Source organism: Saccopteryx bilineata, chromosome 3, assembly GCF_036850765.1.
Source record: "Saccopteryx bilineata isolate mSacBil1 chromosome 3, mSacBil1_pri_phased_curated, whole genome shotgun sequence".
NCBI classification, from domain to species: Eukaryota; Metazoa; Chordata; class Mammalia; order Chiroptera; family Emballonuridae; genus Saccopteryx; species Saccopteryx bilineata.
In genome coordinates, this window is record NC_089492.1 from 33,900,816 (window position 1) to 33,918,349 (window position 17,534).

The following is a 17,534-nucleotide window of genomic DNA, read 5'->3' on the forward strand; positions in this document are numbered from 1 at the left end:
ACACCCATGACCTTAACCAATGTGCTCTATCACCTCTCCTGTGGAAATAGATCAGTCTCAAATCATGGTTGTTTCTATACTCTGGGGGAGTTTTTCTTTTCCTTAACCAGCTAATTGTGACTATACCACCATCAAAAAATTTCCAAGGGAAAACAATGTAAGAAGAAAACCAATTCTAATACCATTTCTGATAAAGTTTTACTCTTGGCCAAAAAACAATAAAATAAGTAAAAGAAGTAGAAAATCTCAATTCCCCAGGTATCTTAGTAGAAGGAAAACTCATTGGCAGAAGTCCGTAGACCAGCAGTTCTCAACCTATGGGTTGCGATCCTGGCGGGGTCGCCTAAAGCCATCGGAAAATACATAATGCATATCAGGTATTTACATTCCGAATCATAACTGTAGCAAAATTACAGTTATGAAGTAGCCATCAAAATTATTTTTTGGTTTGGGGTCACCGCAACATGAGGAACTGTATTGCGGGGTCACGGCATTAGAAAGGTTGAGAACCACTGCCGTAGACAGTAACCCTGGTTACTACCAACCGAACAGTTGCCAACTAACACTAACGCATATAATTGTTCTAGCTGTCATCTGATTCATGGAATTGTTAAAATTGACACAAGCAATGTATCACCCTCTGTGGCCAATAGGAAACAGGCTCAATAGAAGGGAGCCATTATTTGTTGAACACGTACCACGTGGCAGCATCTTTCTCAGAGCTGTAGAGAAAAGCAGCAACAGAACTGCAGAGGAATGCTTACCGGAAAGGGGACAGCTGAGTGCAGGAAGTAACAGCCTCCACCTGAACAGCAAGTGAGATTTCAGCAGGTAGAGAAGGAGAAAGCCAGAATTATAATACTGACTGTTGGGAAACACTTCACTGTTTACAAAGGGTTCTATGTTTCTTGCATGAGTGCCATTCACTGGACCATTGAGAGGAGTAGGATAACAGTGAAATTGCTTGTGCAAGTTCAGGTGAGAGTCCAGTGATTTCTATGAGGTTGGGCAGTGACCTTGCAGGGCCTTGACTACCAGGCAATGAAGTTTAGCTTTTAATCTGCTATCGTAGGGAACATGGAATATCTCTGAGCAATAACATGATATGATCAGATACGGAGTCTTAAACATGGAGACCCAGTAATATTTCTGGGTTCTGCTAGGAGATAATTAAGGCCTTGACTAAGGAATGGTGGCAGTAATTGGAAATAAACTTGAGAGACAAGGATTTTCCTATGGTTGTATTTGTTGTTGTTTTTTTCCCTACTGATAAATGGAGTTTTGTTTTTCTTTTTCAAAAAGTTTATTCCTTTTACACCTCTGACCTTTTCGTGAAAAGCTGATTTAAAAACAAAACAAACAACTAAGAATCATTTCTTCCCCAGGCTAGGAAAAATTGATTCAGTCAATTGTTGATATCCTTTGTCTGTTGGTGGTATCCAGTTTGTTCTGAATATACCATTCTTGTCCTGCCAGACCCTGGGAATGGGTTACAATTCCTCCTTCCCAAGGCTGGATGGCTGACTGGCCAAGGGGCGTTTGTGAGCCTGTTCCGATTCTGCCCAACACCCATGTAGTCCCCTGTCCACCAGCCCATCCTCAGGAGAGAAAACTAGAGAAGAAACACTGTCCTGCTTTCCACCAGCTGCTTCTGTAATGAAACTGATTTGCTCAATTTCAGGTCAGAATAATGACTTCCATGCAGGGGAAACACTCAGCCAGGAGTCTGGCAGGAGACCTCTCTGGGTGCAGACACATATGCGTTCACATCTGGCAAGAGATCCCAGGGGGGCAGGGAGGCTGGGAGCTGACGGTGGCTCTTTGGCTTGCTTTCCTCTCTTTCTTTCTTTCTTTCTTTCTTTCTTTCTTTCTTTCTTTCTTTCTTTCTTTCTTTCTTTCTTTCTTGTTTCTTTCTTTCTTCCTTCCTTCCTTTCTTCCTTCCTTTCTTTCTTTCTTTTTTCTACATTCCTTTCTTCCTTCTTCCCTTCCCTTCCCTTCCCTCTTTCCTTCCTTCCTCCTTCCCTCCCTCCCTCCCTCCCTCCCTCCCTCCCTCCCTTCCTTCCTTCCTTCTTTCCTTCCCTTTCCTTCTTTTTGTACTCTCTTGCTCTGTTCTTTCGAATTCTCCATTAAAGCAAGAGGTAAAGTGCTCCCAGATCTAGAGGGCATATCTGATAAACAGCCCACTAAACTGACCCCTTATCTTATTCAGATGAATAGTTATGTTATTGAGCACCTGCCAGAGGCCAGAAACAACATTGAACTTTCCCCATTCATTGGGATTCCTTTTTCTCATTTAATCCTTCAAATAGCCCTATGAGAGAGGTGTTGTTATGCCTATTCTACTGTAGGAGCACGGGACTAAGTATGAGGTCAAATGGCATTCCTAAGGTCACATAACACGGTGCTATAATTAGAACTTCAATTTAGTTCCTCCGCTACCAAGTACAATTCGCTTTCCACACAATTTCCTGGAGGACATAGAAGGTGCAAGAGGTTAAAAGAAATTCCTTTATAGTCTCTTCTTGTTAACCAATTAATGGATCCTTACATGTACGCGTGTTGATGGACAAACATTAATATTTCAGCCGTGTTAGCCAGGATAGGGAGTGATCAAGGCGCAGTACATTCCCACAGAAGCGGTCATTCAAACACCAAAAGTGACTGAGCCAAAGGCACGGCTGGCTTGAGAGTGCAGGAGGGTGGTGCTGATCCTGCTCTGCTGTGACCACAGTGATAGGAATCTGTCTGACTGTCCGCTTTTCTAAGTGCTCCATCCTTGGGATAAAACCAGGATATAATATCCCGCTCCCATCTCTACAGTGAAATTAAGAATATAAAACATTAGTGGGAATGCTCTGAGCTGCAACTAGAATCCCAGATTTCTTTTCTTTCCCTAGCCCGCATAGGATACTATTTTTATAAAAATATTCATTCTAAGCCTGGAAACAGTAGATGCTAAACACATGTTTGACGAATAAAATTTTAAAAAATTATGAACTATTCTTAGACTCCATGGAGGGGCTTGTATTAATTCACTAAATGCATGTATGACCCCCAGATGGTGTCTGAAAATGGGAATTTGAGCTGTTCATGTACCTCTAGTTAAGTAGTGAGGCCTAGGTCCCCACAGTGGATCTCTTTACCCTTCTCAGTCTGTGACAGCTCACTGCTTTGCTTTACGGTTTTATCAAAACCTAAAGTAACAGCCCTGGCCAGTTGGCTCAGCGGTAGAGTGTCGGCCTGGCGTGCAGGGGACCCGGGTTCGATTCCCGGCCAGGGCACATAGGAGAAGTGCCCATTTGCTTCTCCACCCCCCCCCCTTCCTCTCTGTCTCTCTCTTCCCCTCCTGCAGCCAAGGCTCCATTAGAGCAAAGATGGCCCGGGCACTGGGGATGGCTCCTTGGCCTCTAACCCCAGGCGCTAGAGTGGCTCTGGTCGTGGCAAAGCGACGCCCCGGAGGGGCAGAGCATCGCCCCTGGTGGGCGTGCCGGGTGGATCCCGGTCGGGCGCATGAGGGAGTCTGTCTGACTGTCTCTCCCCGTTTCCAGCTTCAGAAAAATACAAAAAAAAACCCCAAAACCTAAAGTAACAATTTCTGCCTTTTAAATAAGAGAATATTTAGTAGCTTTAGCTAAGCAGACATTTGCTGTGATTGGATTTCCATAGGAGTCAGCCAACTTAGGCAGGGTCTTAGCCTGTGGCAGCCCTGGGGGACTGTTGAGGGCCCCTGGGCTCTGCACCCGGTTCCTCCCTGCAGCTGCCATCTGTCCCAAGGACCTGACAAGCAGATAGCAGCTCTGATGCAGTGGTCTGAGGGCCCGGGGCCTGACAGTGAGGGGACATGTGCACTTCATCTGAAACCCTTGACTTGAGGCGCTCCAGGGATATCTCTCTTTGGGCAGCTTTGTAGTCTCTGCAGGTCTGCAAGGTGGGCATTTGGTCCGGCCCTGTGTGTTTGCTTGAGAACTGTAAGCACGAAATCTAAACTCGCCTCCAGTTGCTGGCACTGTCAGAGGAGTGGTGGAGAGTTAGACCTGAGGCAGCAGGGAAAGGGGTGAGCATGAAAAGTCAAAAGCGGGTGATCAAATAATTAAGGATTTAGGGTGTTCTTTGGGTAAGATATCTATTCAGGCTGAGAAGAGAGAAGGGCATTTACATGGTGACACTAGTGCACTTTTTAAAGGGCAAGGTGGATGTGCCCTCCTGGGCGGGAAGTAGCAAATGACAAAATTGCACCCATAACACAGGCAGGCCAGAGGGGATGGAGTGGAATTCCAAATCCAATTTTCATTCCAATTCAATTGTAATCTTCACTGGTATGCAAACTTGAAAACCCACGGTTATGATGTAAAGGCTGTAGAGGAAAACGGCTTGTAGGGAGCGGCTGGAGACGATATCAGGAATCTCTTTGCAATAAAAACTCCCCCGAGAATCTGGGAACTAAAGTAAATGCCAAGGGAATAAAAGAAGATTGGAGTCAACCTAAATGTCCATCAAGAGAGATTAATTAAATAAATGTCATGCAATGGAATACCAAAGGGCTGTAAGCTTCACATTACCAGCTCTCCACCTAATGCAGTGCTTGGCACAAGCTCAGTGTGCAATACTGTCTGTTGAATCAATGAAAATTTTGTAAGTTAGAATGGCTGTCATCAATAAATCAACAAATAACAAGTGTGGGTGAGGGTGTGGAGAAAAGGGAACCCTTGTGCTCTGTTGGTGGGGATGCAGACAGGTGGTAGCCACTGTGGAAAACAGTGCAGAGTGTCCTCAAAACGTTAGAAATGAAACTATCTTATGACCCAGCAATTCCACTTCTAGGAATTTATCCAAAAAAACCCAAAACACTAATTAAAAACACACACACACACACACACACACACACACACCACTATGTTTATTGCAGCCTCATTTACAATAGCCAAGATTTGGAAGCGGCCCAAGTGCCCATCAGTGGATGAATGGATAAAAAAGCTGTGGTACATTTACACAATGGAGTACTATTCGGCCATAAAAAAATAAGGAAATCTTACTCTTTGTGACAGCATGGATGGACCTGGAGAGCTTTATGCTAAGTGACATAAGCCAGGCAGAGAAAGAGAAATACCATATGATTTCACTCATATGTGGAATCTAATGAACAAAATAAACTAACAAGCAAAATAAATGCAGACTCGTACATAAGGAGAGGAGGCTGACAACTGTCATGGAGATGGGTTGGGTAAGGGGGTAGAAGGATTGAGCAAAAAAGAACAAAAAAGTAAAAAGAAAAAATTTATGGACAGGGACCAACCACAGCGTGGTGACTGCCGGGGTGTGTGTGTGGAGGAGGGTATAGGAATGGTAAGTGATGATGGACAGAGACTTGACTTGGGGGGATTGAACACAAAATTTGGTGTACAGAGATGTATTGTAGAATTGGGCACCAGACACATGTAAAACTATGTTAACCAGTGTCACCCCAATAAATTCAATTTTTAAAAATTAAAGAATAATATATAATAAAAGGATGAGATGCATCTATATGTATAACTTGAAAGAATATCTACAATATATTTTAAGTGAAATGAAGATCGCAGAATAGTACATATGATCCCATTTATGATTAGAGTGAACAGATTTTATATATATATATATATTTAAATGTCTGAGAGGACATATACAGAGAAAACTATTAATAGCGGTTATCTTCGGTGGGCTGCTATTGGATCAGAGCAAGGGTGTTTATGTTCTAATTCCCACGTTCCTTTATTATATATTTTTTAATATTGATGTTGTATTGCTTTGGTAATCAACAAATCCAACTATAATATTACCATTTCAAGGCCAGGAGCAAAGGATTATTGCTAGATAATGATCTTTTCAAATTCTTAACAGAAGTATATGTTTTATTAGCAGTTATGTGGTTGTACTCTATTTTTATGAAAAATGAGACTTGGAAAAGAGCCCAAGACCAGGCCCCCTGCAGTCTGCAATGCAGGCTCTGCAGCTGGCTGGGCCCAGGCAGTTCAGGTGAGAGCAGCTGGATCTCCTGGGCCTTCTCTCAGCGTTGCAGAGGCAGGGGGAGGGGCAGACTTGTTTCTCCTGAGCCTCCTGCTCATCATGTATCTTGTACCAGTTCTCATCTCAAACTCTGTCACCTCTTGGCAGGTGCACGAGAGCCAGGTATGTGGCCCAGAGGCACAGGTGTGTCCCCTCAATCAGGAGATGCAGGTCTGCCCATCCTCATAGGGAAGAAGGCCTCCACACTCAGTGACTTTGTGACAAACTTGCTACAATTCCAGCAAAGCCGTTTTGTGAGCCACTTGAGGTCTGGTTTCCTTACACCAACTGATCTGACCAGAGGCTTTGGTCAAGATTAAGCTAAGTTAAGGATTGTTATACAACTTCATTTGTCCCTCTTTAATATTTTACTTTTTCCCCTTATATACCACTGCATTTTATTTCCTAATTTTCTTATTTTATTTTGTTATTTCCTAATTAATAATATATAAAGATGTCAGTTTATATATATGGTCCCCTTTCAATCCCCCACTAAGTGGCAAGTTTCACTGAAGAGGAATTTCTGGAGCAATGTGCTCTTCAGGCTTTTATTTTGTCTTTTTTTTTTTTTTTTTCAGTGAGAATCAAAAACAACTGACCTAGAAATGAAGTTGCTGGATTTTAACCACCTATAAAATTCAGATGGCTAAATTACCTGTTGGCCAAGTCACTATAAATGATTACTTGCTCTCATTCATTCATAACGTTTATCATTTCCTTCCTTACAGTTTAGGAACCTTTTTCTAGTTATGTTTTTTCATAGACATTCCATTGGTGAAGAAAATTAGAGGACAAAGTTACATGTCCCAAGCAGGCGACCGTTTCTGACTGCCCTGATTTCTCTCTGAAACCGCTGTGGGTTCTGTGCTCTTTGTTGTGGCTGAGCTTGATTTTAGCTGCTGGCATCTTGCAAATTCCATTTCAGGAGACCTCAGTGCAGTTTGCATTGAGAATTTCTCTCTAAGGCTAACCAGCATATCACGGTGATATGCTGACTTTTCCCCGGGAAATCTAACTCTGGGCTCTGAGGAGTTAACTCTCGGAGTTTTAGAACCTTATGAGGATTTGCAGAAATGAAATACTGCAGAGCTCTCTCTCCACAGGGACAAATGCACAGGCGCACGTGCATTCTGGAAGACTGGTCACCATCGCCTTTCCCTGGGGCATCATTTTTAGGAGCTATGCCTTTTTTTGTTCTTTTTAAATAAAAAGTTACTTTCATATTTTAGATTCCCTGGTCATGGTTCTTTGTTGGTGGTTTCATGTCTTCTCCGCTTGTATATTTTCCTGTTTCATCTGTGGTCAATATTAACCCCAGATTTATTTTTAGAGGGACTGGATGTGACCCAGAATAAGCTGGAAAAGTCCACATTACCCCTGTCAGAGTAAACTACTGAATATTGGAACGCTGAAGTTAACAGAATAGATGTGCATTGGGCTTAAGGAAAGGCAGTACAGATTCAGCAAAATTAATATACAGGATATGTTACATATAATATACGTTATATATAGATACTAAAAGGTGAAGTTATTTGCTGTTTAAAAGTACTCTTCAAGGTTCTGAAGCAAAGGCCTTTAGTAGATAAAAGATGGACTACGCAGGAGGCCAGGCTTCCTGGGTGCAGGGGACCAGGAGAGAAGTCAGAGATGGCCGGGGCCTGCTCAAACCAAGCCTGTGGGCTGAAGGAAGGCGTCTGCGTTTTATTTGAAGCATGCTAAGGAGTCAGCATAGAGCTATAAGCAGAGTGACATGGTCTGTTTGGTGTTTTTCAGAGGTCACTCCTGGGGGCTGAGGGGAAGATGGGTGGGCTGCGGTGGGAGAGGAGGACAGAAGAGGACGAGGGTGAAGAGCGAGAGTCCGCTGAGGAGGGCGTGGGGGGTGTCCAGGAAAGGGATGGCCGTAGCTGGGTCTGAGGCGGTGACCATGGACACGGTCCGAAGTAGATGCATTTGAGACCCAATTTTGGAGACAGAATCAGCAGCACACGCTGATGGAACCAAAGTGGAAGGACTGCCAGATGAGCCCTGGGTTTTCAGGGAGCAGCTGGGGCAAAGCCGGTGCCCGGTCCCGAGTCGGACAGGCTGGGACCGGGAGAGCAAGCGTCAGAGCGAAAGCCCAGAGCTGCGCTCACCGCTCCACTGCTCCGGGCACTTCGCTGCGCCCCCTGAGCGGGCAGAGGGCGCAGGACCGGCACAGGGTGAAGGGGCACCTGAGTGCCGGCCTCTGTGCTGCGCTCCCCTCGCAGGCCAGTCCTCATTCTCCTTCCCCGGTTCCCTCTCCTCTCTCAGAGTGTGAGTGTCAGAGTGCGGAGGCTCAGTCCTTATCCCCTTTTCTTTATCCACCTTCGCTTTCTTGGTGCTCTCATCCAATCTCTGGCTATAAATACTATCTGTAAACTGATGACCACCCCAATTCATATTGTCCCCCGGACGTCCTCCAACCAGCCACCTGCTTGACCTCGCCAATGGGATGTACAATGGGCATCTCAGAATCGACCGGTGCACAACTCGGTGCTGATATCCAGGGCCCCGCCTCACCCGCCAGCCCTGCTTCTCCTGCCTTTTCCCATTTCAGCCAATTTCCGCTTCATCCTGACAGTTGCTAAGGCCAACGCCTTGGAGTTATGCGGGGCCGCTATCTTTCCACATCCTACATCCAAATCGTCATCCAGTCCTGCTGACTCCTGAAAGCTCTGTGCAGGATCCGACCGGTTGTCAGCTCCTCTGCCGCCACCACCAGCTCCAGCGACCCTCATCTCCTGCCTGGATCACTGCAGTGGCCGCCTGACTGGTCTCCACACTTCTGCCCCACCCTACTTCAGCTCCCTCTCAGCACCACAGCCGGTGATCCTGGCGGAGTATAAATCACTGCTGTCACCTCTCTGCTAAAGTCGTGCAAGAACTTTCATCTCAGAGTGAAAGCCAAAGTCCTCCCGGTCACGTCCGGGCCCCACATCATCTGGCTGTCATCACTACTCCTCCGATCTTACCCTCCCTCTCCCCTGCTCCCACCCCGGACACCCCTGTGAGCATGCTAAGCATGTCCTCCTCTAGACCCTGCTCGTTGGCAATTTTCCCTGCCTGGAAGTCTTTTCCCAGATATCTCCATGGCTACCACCTTCACTTTGGTCTTTTTCGAATGTTACTTTCTTAGTGGGGCCTTCCTTGGCTTCTTATTTAAAGTTTCGGCCCCTAATATCCCACCGTGGTAACCCCTTCCTTCTTAACTTTGCCCCATGGCACACCTCCGTCTAACAGCTGCCTCTGGTGTGACTCCTGCACGAGACTGTCAACTCCGTGGGAACAGGGATTATTTGCCTGTTGGTTTCCTGCTGAACCCCCAGTGCCTAGAGCTGTCTCACTCCCAGTGGACATGTAGCACATATGTGTGGAGTAGCGTTCCAGTAGGAAGCTGTCTCCTTTCTTCTCATCACTTCTTTCTGACTTTTTATGGGACTGTTGTCTTCATTTTTACATGTCCTTTGTCCGTGGAGCTAGTCAGGCGTAGTGGTGAAACCAGAGGACAGACAAATACAACCCAAGCTTACTATCCTTCGATAGCTGTGTGACTTGGTAAAAGTAGCTTCACCCCTCTGAGTTTCCATTTCTTTGCTTATAAAATAGAGAAGGCCTTCCTGCCTCTCCCTCAGGGTTGCTAGAAAGGTTCGCTAGAATAACATATGAGGGGCTGTCAAGGATAAGATGTGCCGGAGTGTCACATATATGACTGTCTCATTTAATTCTCACATCAGATCGATGAGATGTGGACTCATACTGCCAAACTCATTTTAAAGATGAGAAAACTGAGGCAAACCTAGAAGTTAGGCGAATTACCCAAGAGCTAGGTAACAACAGAGCCAGGCTTTGGAGCTAAGCATTTTTATTCAATGACCTGAGATTTTCCCCATTATGATCTGCTGGCACATAATAAGTGTTTTAATGACTGAATGGAGTAATGAAAAGATTTTACCTGAGGTGCAACTTTTGTCTCTAGACTACTTTTTCTTGACTGCTAATTAATGTGGCATTTCTCTGGTGTTATTTTTCACCATCTTCAACTCAGGCAGAAATTTCTGTCTTTCAAAAAGCAAAAGGTATTGATTGTCAGGCATGCCTTTCTTCTCCTCCTCCAAGGAATGAAACTATCACATGTCCCCTGAGATTTTTGTCATACAGTCTAACCAAGTCCAGATGGTTTTCCAAGTTCAGACATCCTATGTAGTCAAGTATTTGTAGTTATCTACCGAAACAAATTCTGGGCTAAATCGCAAACACCTGCTTCTCAGATAACTTATTGCATGCTCTTGTGCCTTGTTTGTGTCATGGCCTTTCTGTGCTAATGAGTTTGTAAATGTGTTTTCATTATTGTTTACCAAAAACCAGCAGCACAGAGATCAGTCTCATAGGAGACTTAGCCAAAATGTTGAGGCCATTTGTTTCAAATGCAAAAACAACTGATAAATGTGAAGTGCTTTTTAAACACTGGGAAAGGAGCTTAAGTTTAGTTTTGAAGAAACAATGTTTTATATATTTAGGAAAATAAATCGTTCTTTAAAAGAGTGGATTTAAATATTGAAATGGCATTCTGCCCCACCCCCCAGGCCAAGTACACAGTGATTTTGCACAGAACCAAAGTGTAATAAAAAGTATAATAATGTCGATTTGATTGAGCACCACACCAAAGAGCTGTATTCCAAAGAACTCCCCAAAAGGAAAACTCAAAATTACTTGTAAATTCCAGTTAATGTTTCAGAGCTCTGGAAACCCATGTATTATATTACCTCATGTTTCTGAATTCTTGCCCCAGGCAAATTGCCAACTTAGCGAGTAAATGACGGTTTCAAAATTCTAATAAATCCAGCTCCTTTAACTTTGCTTTTGTTCCTTTAGAAAAAAAAAAGAACAAGGAGGGGAGTGAAAGCTATTGGAAAGTTCAATTTATAAATTCTATTTGTGCTGTATCTGGCGTCGTAGTTGAATTTGGCTCCGGCATAATAGGATGTTTTCCTGCTTCCACATTAAGAGGGACCTCCGAAAGGAAGCTCCTTCCTGCAGCTGTCGGTCCTGCTAATAGAAAGGGGGTTCTCATCCCCTGCCCCTCAGAGAAGCCGGCCTGGGAGTGGGAATAGGGCCAGGTTCCCCTCCTGTGCAGAACTCCAGAAACAAAATCTGTCACCTTGACAATCAATGAGGACTGCTATCATTTCCTTGAATTGTGGAGATTATGGAAGAAGTTTGAGCAGTGTGAGTTGCAAATACTGTCTTGTAGGAATTTATTTTTAGTGGGAACAACAGATAAGTGTACAGGCAATTTGATATAAAAGACCCTAAGGGTAAGAGGTTGGGGAAATGGATGAAGATGGTCAAAAGGTACAATTTTCAGTTATAAGATGAATAAGTTCTGGGGATATGATGTACTGCATGGTGACTATAGTTAACAATACTGTATCATATATTTGAAAGTTGATAAGAGAGTAGAGCTTAAAAGTTCTCATCACAAGAAAAAAATATTTGTAGCTATGTGTGGTGATAGATATTAACTAAACCTATTGTGATGATCATTTCACAGTATATACACATATATTGAGTCATTATGTTATGTACCTGAAACTTACATAATTATGTCTCAATATACCTGAGCAGGAAGAAGGGATCCCAAGACCAAGTCTTAACTACCAAATAGCTTTTGTTTGTTTGTTTAATTTTTATTTTTCAGTTACAGTTTACTTTCAGGATTATTCTGTATTGCTTTCAGGTGTACAGCATAGTGATTAGACAGTCATATACTTTACAAAGTGTTCCCTCTCTGATATTTTCAGTACCCACCTGGCACCATACATAGTTATCGCAATATTATTGACTGCATTCCCAATGTTGTACTTTTTATCCTTGCGACATTTTTGTAACTACCAATCTATACTTCTTAAACCTTTCACCCTTTTCACTCAGTCCCCCACCCCTGCCCCTCTGGCACTCATCCATCTATTCTGTATGTTTGTGAATGTTTAAATTATTTTGTTCATTTGTTTTGTTCTTTAGATTCCATACATCAGTGAAATCTTATGGTAATTGTCTTTCTCTGACAATTTCACTTAACATAATGCTCTCTAGGTCCTCCATGCTGTCACAAATGGTAAGGTTTCATTCTTTTTTACTGCTAATATTCCATTGTGTACATGTACCTCCATTTTTTATACATTTGCTATTGAAGGGCACTTGGGTTGCTTCCATGCCTTGGCCTGTAAATAGCACTGTAATGAACATGGGGGAATATATTCTTTTGAAGTAGAGTTTTGGAGTTTTTCACATGGACCCAGAAGTGGAATTGCTGAGTCACAAGGCATTTCCATTTTTAATTTTTTGAGGAACCTCCATACTATTTTGCACAGTGGCAAATATCTTCTCCCATTCAATAGGTTGTCTTTTTGTTTCATTGATGGTTTCCTTTGCTATGCAAACCTTTTTAGTTTGATGTAGTCCTAATTGTTTATTTTTCTTTTTTTTCCCCTTGCTTGAGGATATATCAGAAAATATATTGTTACGAGATATGCCTGTGATTTTACTGCCTATCTTTTATTCCATGAGTTCTGTAGCTTTGAGTCTTTATTTTTCTTTAATCCATTTTGAGTTTATTCTTGTATATGGTTTAAGAAGGTGGTCTAGTTTTACTTTTTTCATATATCTGTTCAATTTTTCCAGCACCGTTTATTAAATAGACTGTCTTTACTCCATTTTATATTCTTACCTCTTTTGTCAAATATTAGTTGACCATATAGGCATGGTTTTATTGCTGGGCTCTCTATTCTGTTTTATTTATGTATATATTTTCTTTTATACCAGTAGCATGCTGTTTTGATTACAATGGCTTTGTAGTACAGTTTATCAGGTAGCATGACTCCTCCAACTTTGCATCCACAGTGCCAGAAACATGTCTGTTATATGTTGTTCAATGAATGTTGAGTAGCTATTCATAGTATTTACTGATGTTTTCCCATCAATAATTCATGGTAAATACTTCTATTTTCCCCAAATACTGCTATTTTCCCATCTAATAAAAGTTGCCTTATTCTTCATATTATGGTACATTTAAAATATGTACGTAAAAGATATAAGATATATATATTCTTGTTTTTTTAAAATGTAAATGCATTCAAAAAGTCTGGAAGGACACATACCTAAACACCAGGACTGGTGATCTCTTAAGTACAAAGATGTGAAATGATGTGGACCTTTTTCTTTATGCATCGCTGTGTTGTTTTGCCATCTTACTATGAATGTGTGCTATTGTTAGGATAAGAAAATATAAAGTAATTTGTATTTTACAAAGGGTAATGTGGTTCATTCTATAAGCAACAATCATAAAATGTAAACAACTTATGAAGAAGTGTCATCTTTTTCATCTAAAACTTATGTTGACAGTGACTTGACTTTGTGAATTTAAATAACTGACCTAGTTTGGTAGCTTGAATGGCATTGTTTCTATTTTCTTACTCATGTCTGTGTTTATAATATTTAGAAGGTACCCAAGCAACCCTTTCCTTGTAAATATTCTAGCAATGAAATATGTTAGATGATTTCTTTTGCTTTCTCTCTTCCTCTCCTTTAATTCTCTCTTCTCATACTTCAACTGAGTGTTAGAACCTGTCTTCTTAAAGCCAGGCATACCCTCTCGCAAATAGATAAGGCAGGACTAAGTAGCCAACCACTCTGTCTGTCTCTCCTTTCTCTTTCATTATGCACCTCTCGCTTCAGGTTGGCGCTGTAGAAAAGAAATAGCAGTTTCCGCTCAGTGGTATTTGTTTGGCTAACTACAGTGTTGGAGAACGTAGACAATGTTATTAGACTAAAATAGAGTTTATTTCTTTTTTCCCAAAGGAACAATCACAGATTATTAAATGTGCCTCTAGAGAACAAGTCTAAAACTATGTATACGCTTTTTCTCTCTGCAGCTGAATTCCTGCTGCCAGGATGGGAAAACAGAACAGCAAGCTGCGCCCGGAGGTCATGCAGGACTTGCTGGAAAGCACGGACTTCACCGAGCATGAGATCCAGGAATGGTATAAAGGCTTCCTGAGAGACTGCCCCAGTGGACATTTGTCAATGGAAGAGTTTAAGAAAATTTACGGGAACTTTTTCCCTTACGGGGATGCTTCCAAATTCGCAGAGCACGTCTTCCGCACCTTCGATGCCAACGGAGATGGGACCATAGATTTTAGAGAATTCATCATAGCCCTGAGTGTGACATCGAGGGGCAAGCTGGAGCAGAAGCTGAAATGGGCCTTCAGTATGTATGACCTTGATGGAAACGGTTACATCAGCAAGGCAGAAATGCTAGAGATTGTGCAGGTACGTAGCCTTAGCCCTTGCCAAAGAGAAGAGCATGAGTCCCAAGTAAGAACTGGAAGGTACACAGTATCGTTTAGTGCAAAGGTTGCAAACCGGTGGCCCTCCTGGACACTGATTTGGCCCACCCAGTATTTTGGAGAATGTTGAACCCACATTACCAAACAGGGAGACTGCACATAAAAATTGCAGATCTCTTGAAAACTCAGGAGGTCTAGCAACTCTGGGCCCCCATTCTTGCCTGGAATAAGTCACGTGGGGTTTTGTGGTAACCCCACCCTATAGACACACACATGCAGTCTTCTGCTGGTCATGCTCACTGTGGCATCTCCATCCACTCACTGAAATGACCTGCTTTTGAGGTTGTTATCTCCTGCAATGGTATTTAATGGTCAACTGTGACCTGAGTTCATTTCTTGTCACTACCTTTGTGACTTGGACCTCATTCACCTAAGTAAGCTTCGGTGTCCTCATCTATAAAATGAAACTGCCAACAGTGTCCACCCATATTGTGGGGTTATTTTAAGATTGGATGTGACTCTCCATGTTCAATGCCTACAACAGTACCAACCATCAGCCAAGCTCATCATCATTGCCATCATTCATTTACGACTTTATTAGATTCTTGAGTAAAGGGAGGGATATTTAGTCTAGGTTCTGTCTCGCCTGAGATACAGAGAATTGAGGCCTCTAATCATTTCAATAGGGAACAATTCATTTTATTATTTCAAGTCATTCACCCAGAGTAAATTTCCTGAACAGAACAGGAGATGGGACCCTGGTCCGGGCCGCATTTTCCTTGTGGGACCCCAAAGGAAAAGTGAGAAAGGAATATAAGAAGCTATGGTCATGCAGTGACAACTTGACCAGCAGTGGGGGGGACCCAGAGACAAACCTAAGGAGATCGAGGCACGGAGGGGATCAGGGGAGCCTCAGCCGCAGGCAGGCAGAGGACCAGCTGGGCCGGCGGCACCGGGGAGGGCCGGCCGTTGCTCACCGTCTTGGCAGGTGAATGGGCCCAGTAAGGAAGCATCTGGCAGCAGACAGCAGGTCCAAGAGAGTGGGCATTAAGCTTCCTGGAGGGCACCTCACAGGGCCAGCACTCATGCCAGGACATCTGGATTCAGAGGTAGAACTGCAGCCCCTGGGATAATGGGGGCGAGGTGGTGGAGGCGGGAGAAAGGTCTGGGAGGGAAGGAGGCAGATGTTACACGAGGAGACAAAGGCTTCAGCGGCTGAGGAGGAGGAGGGTGAGGGTGGAGGGCTGGCACTTGCTTTCAAGAAGCCGAGGAGACCTGCTCACAGAATCTAGTGCTAGAGCCTGCAAGTGAGCCACAGGACTGACTTGTTATGAACCTTGTGAGCGCAGCCCGGGGTCTGCTCCTGAGCCAGTGGGACTGAACCCACACAGGCAGTTAGAGTGACAGCCGCACACACTGCAGGGACGCAGAAGCAGGAATCCGCCTGACCTGTCTGTGTTAGGAAACTCTTCAAGGTCTGCAGCTGGTCCCCTCCTTTCTGCCTGGGCCACCAGGGGCTTTCCTGCACCCCAAGCAGTAGCTGTCTGAATCAATTGTGTTCAATTAACCACTCAGAGACAGGCATCTTAGACAAAAATAAACGATGTCTCCCTTCTTCCAGGGATAAATGTATGATAATAATATAATGTCTACTGTAAAAGTATGGGCAGTACAGAAAAATATAAAAGAAAAAGAGAAAAATTCTCTAATTTCACTCTACCCCCAAAGAGAATCACTGCTAATAGTTTTCTAGTATACACTCCTAGTCTTATTTCTATGCATTTTAAAAAGTCAATGTCATAATGCATATGAAATTTTGTATCTTGCCCTTTTCACTTGCACTATAATTGACTTAATTTCCCTTATTATAAAACCTTTTAATCAAGATATTTTAAAGGCTACAGAATAGTCATGCCTATAATTGACTTAAATTTCTCTTATTGTTGGGTATTTAGGTTGTTTCCAGTTTTCATTATTACACATAATATTGTAACTTAAAAATAAAGTAACAAATAATTCTTGTGCATGAAATCTTTTCTATATTTAGGATTATTCCCTTAGAATAAATTCCCAGAAGTGCAATTACTGGGCCAAAGGGAATGAGCATTTATTTCTACAGCCCTTGATACCTTCTGCCAAATTGTTTTTCCAAATGTTGTCCTGAAGTGAGGGAAAGTGCCCCAAATTGTTGCACTCTTCTAATTTTTCTTAATCTTTGCTAATTAAACAAAAATTGAAGTTTAAAGGGTGAGTCATTTCAATAGCTTTATATTGTCTTTCCTTTTGATCAGGAGAGCTGTGTCCCACCCCATGTGCCCCTGCCCCCTCTGCCTCATCGCAGTGAGAGAGCCTAGGACACTCTCCTTACAGAGAGAACTGCTTCCTGACTGGGAACCTAAGAAAAAGACACAGACACCGTGTCACCTTTTGTTTAGCATTTTTGCACAGTTCTGCATGTCCCTAGTCAGTGGTTTGGTGGCCAGGATTGATGAAGATGTTGACCCCGCCCCCCACCCCCGCCCCGAGCCGGGAGGACCCTCCAGACCATGTGGGCTGGTAGAATTCAACGCACACACACATTTGCTCCACAGTGGAGGGCAGCACCTGCACTGCAGATGGCGCTGGGAACCAGCAGTGCAGGGAGGGAGATAGACTCGCCCTGTGCTGTCCAGCTTGCCGGGGAGACTGGGAATATTGCAGAGAATGGGCAGGAGGTGCTGGTAAGCATTTGCTGAACCCTTGCTGACTTCCTCCATGTTCAATACGGAATGTAAAGAGTGATCATAAAATTGAAGGAGCGTTCAGCCTATCAAGGCATTTTCTTTTCTGTAGTAGCTCAGTCCACTCACAGGCCCACAGTAAGTTTCCAGGCCATAACTGGAAGAACACATATTCTTTAATAAACACTGATGTACTCAGAGTTTTTAAGAAGCCTGCAAATGGAAAGCTTAAATTTTCTAACATGTTTTCTACAGTACTCCACCCTGATGATTAATATTCATGATGGTAGAGAGAAAATATTGCATCATCCTGAGGTGACTTGCAAATCGCCAATAAGATTTAATTAAATTTACGCCTGACCTGGGGTGGTGCAGTGGGTAAAGCATCAGCCTGGAACACTGAGGTTGC

At 43.3% G+C, this 17,534-nt stretch overlaps 1 protein-coding gene across 8 annotated transcripts in view; it reads left to right on the top strand.

The window, feature by feature from the left end:
• The window catches only part of NCALD (neurocalcin delta), a 456,249-nt gene that overhangs the window by 420,214 nt on the left and 18,501 nt on the right, over positions 1 to 17,534 (top strand). For all 8 annotated transcript variants that reach the window (XM_066265925.1, XM_066265926.1, XM_066265927.1 and 5 more), the window contains one exon: positions 13,992 to 14,388. In XM_066265925.1, the coding sequence (XP_066122022.1) occupies positions 14,011 to 14,388 (378 nt within the window). In that variant the 5' untranslated portion in view covers positions 13,992 to 14,010. The remainder of the gene's footprint in view (positions 1 to 13,991; positions 14,389 to 17,534) is intronic.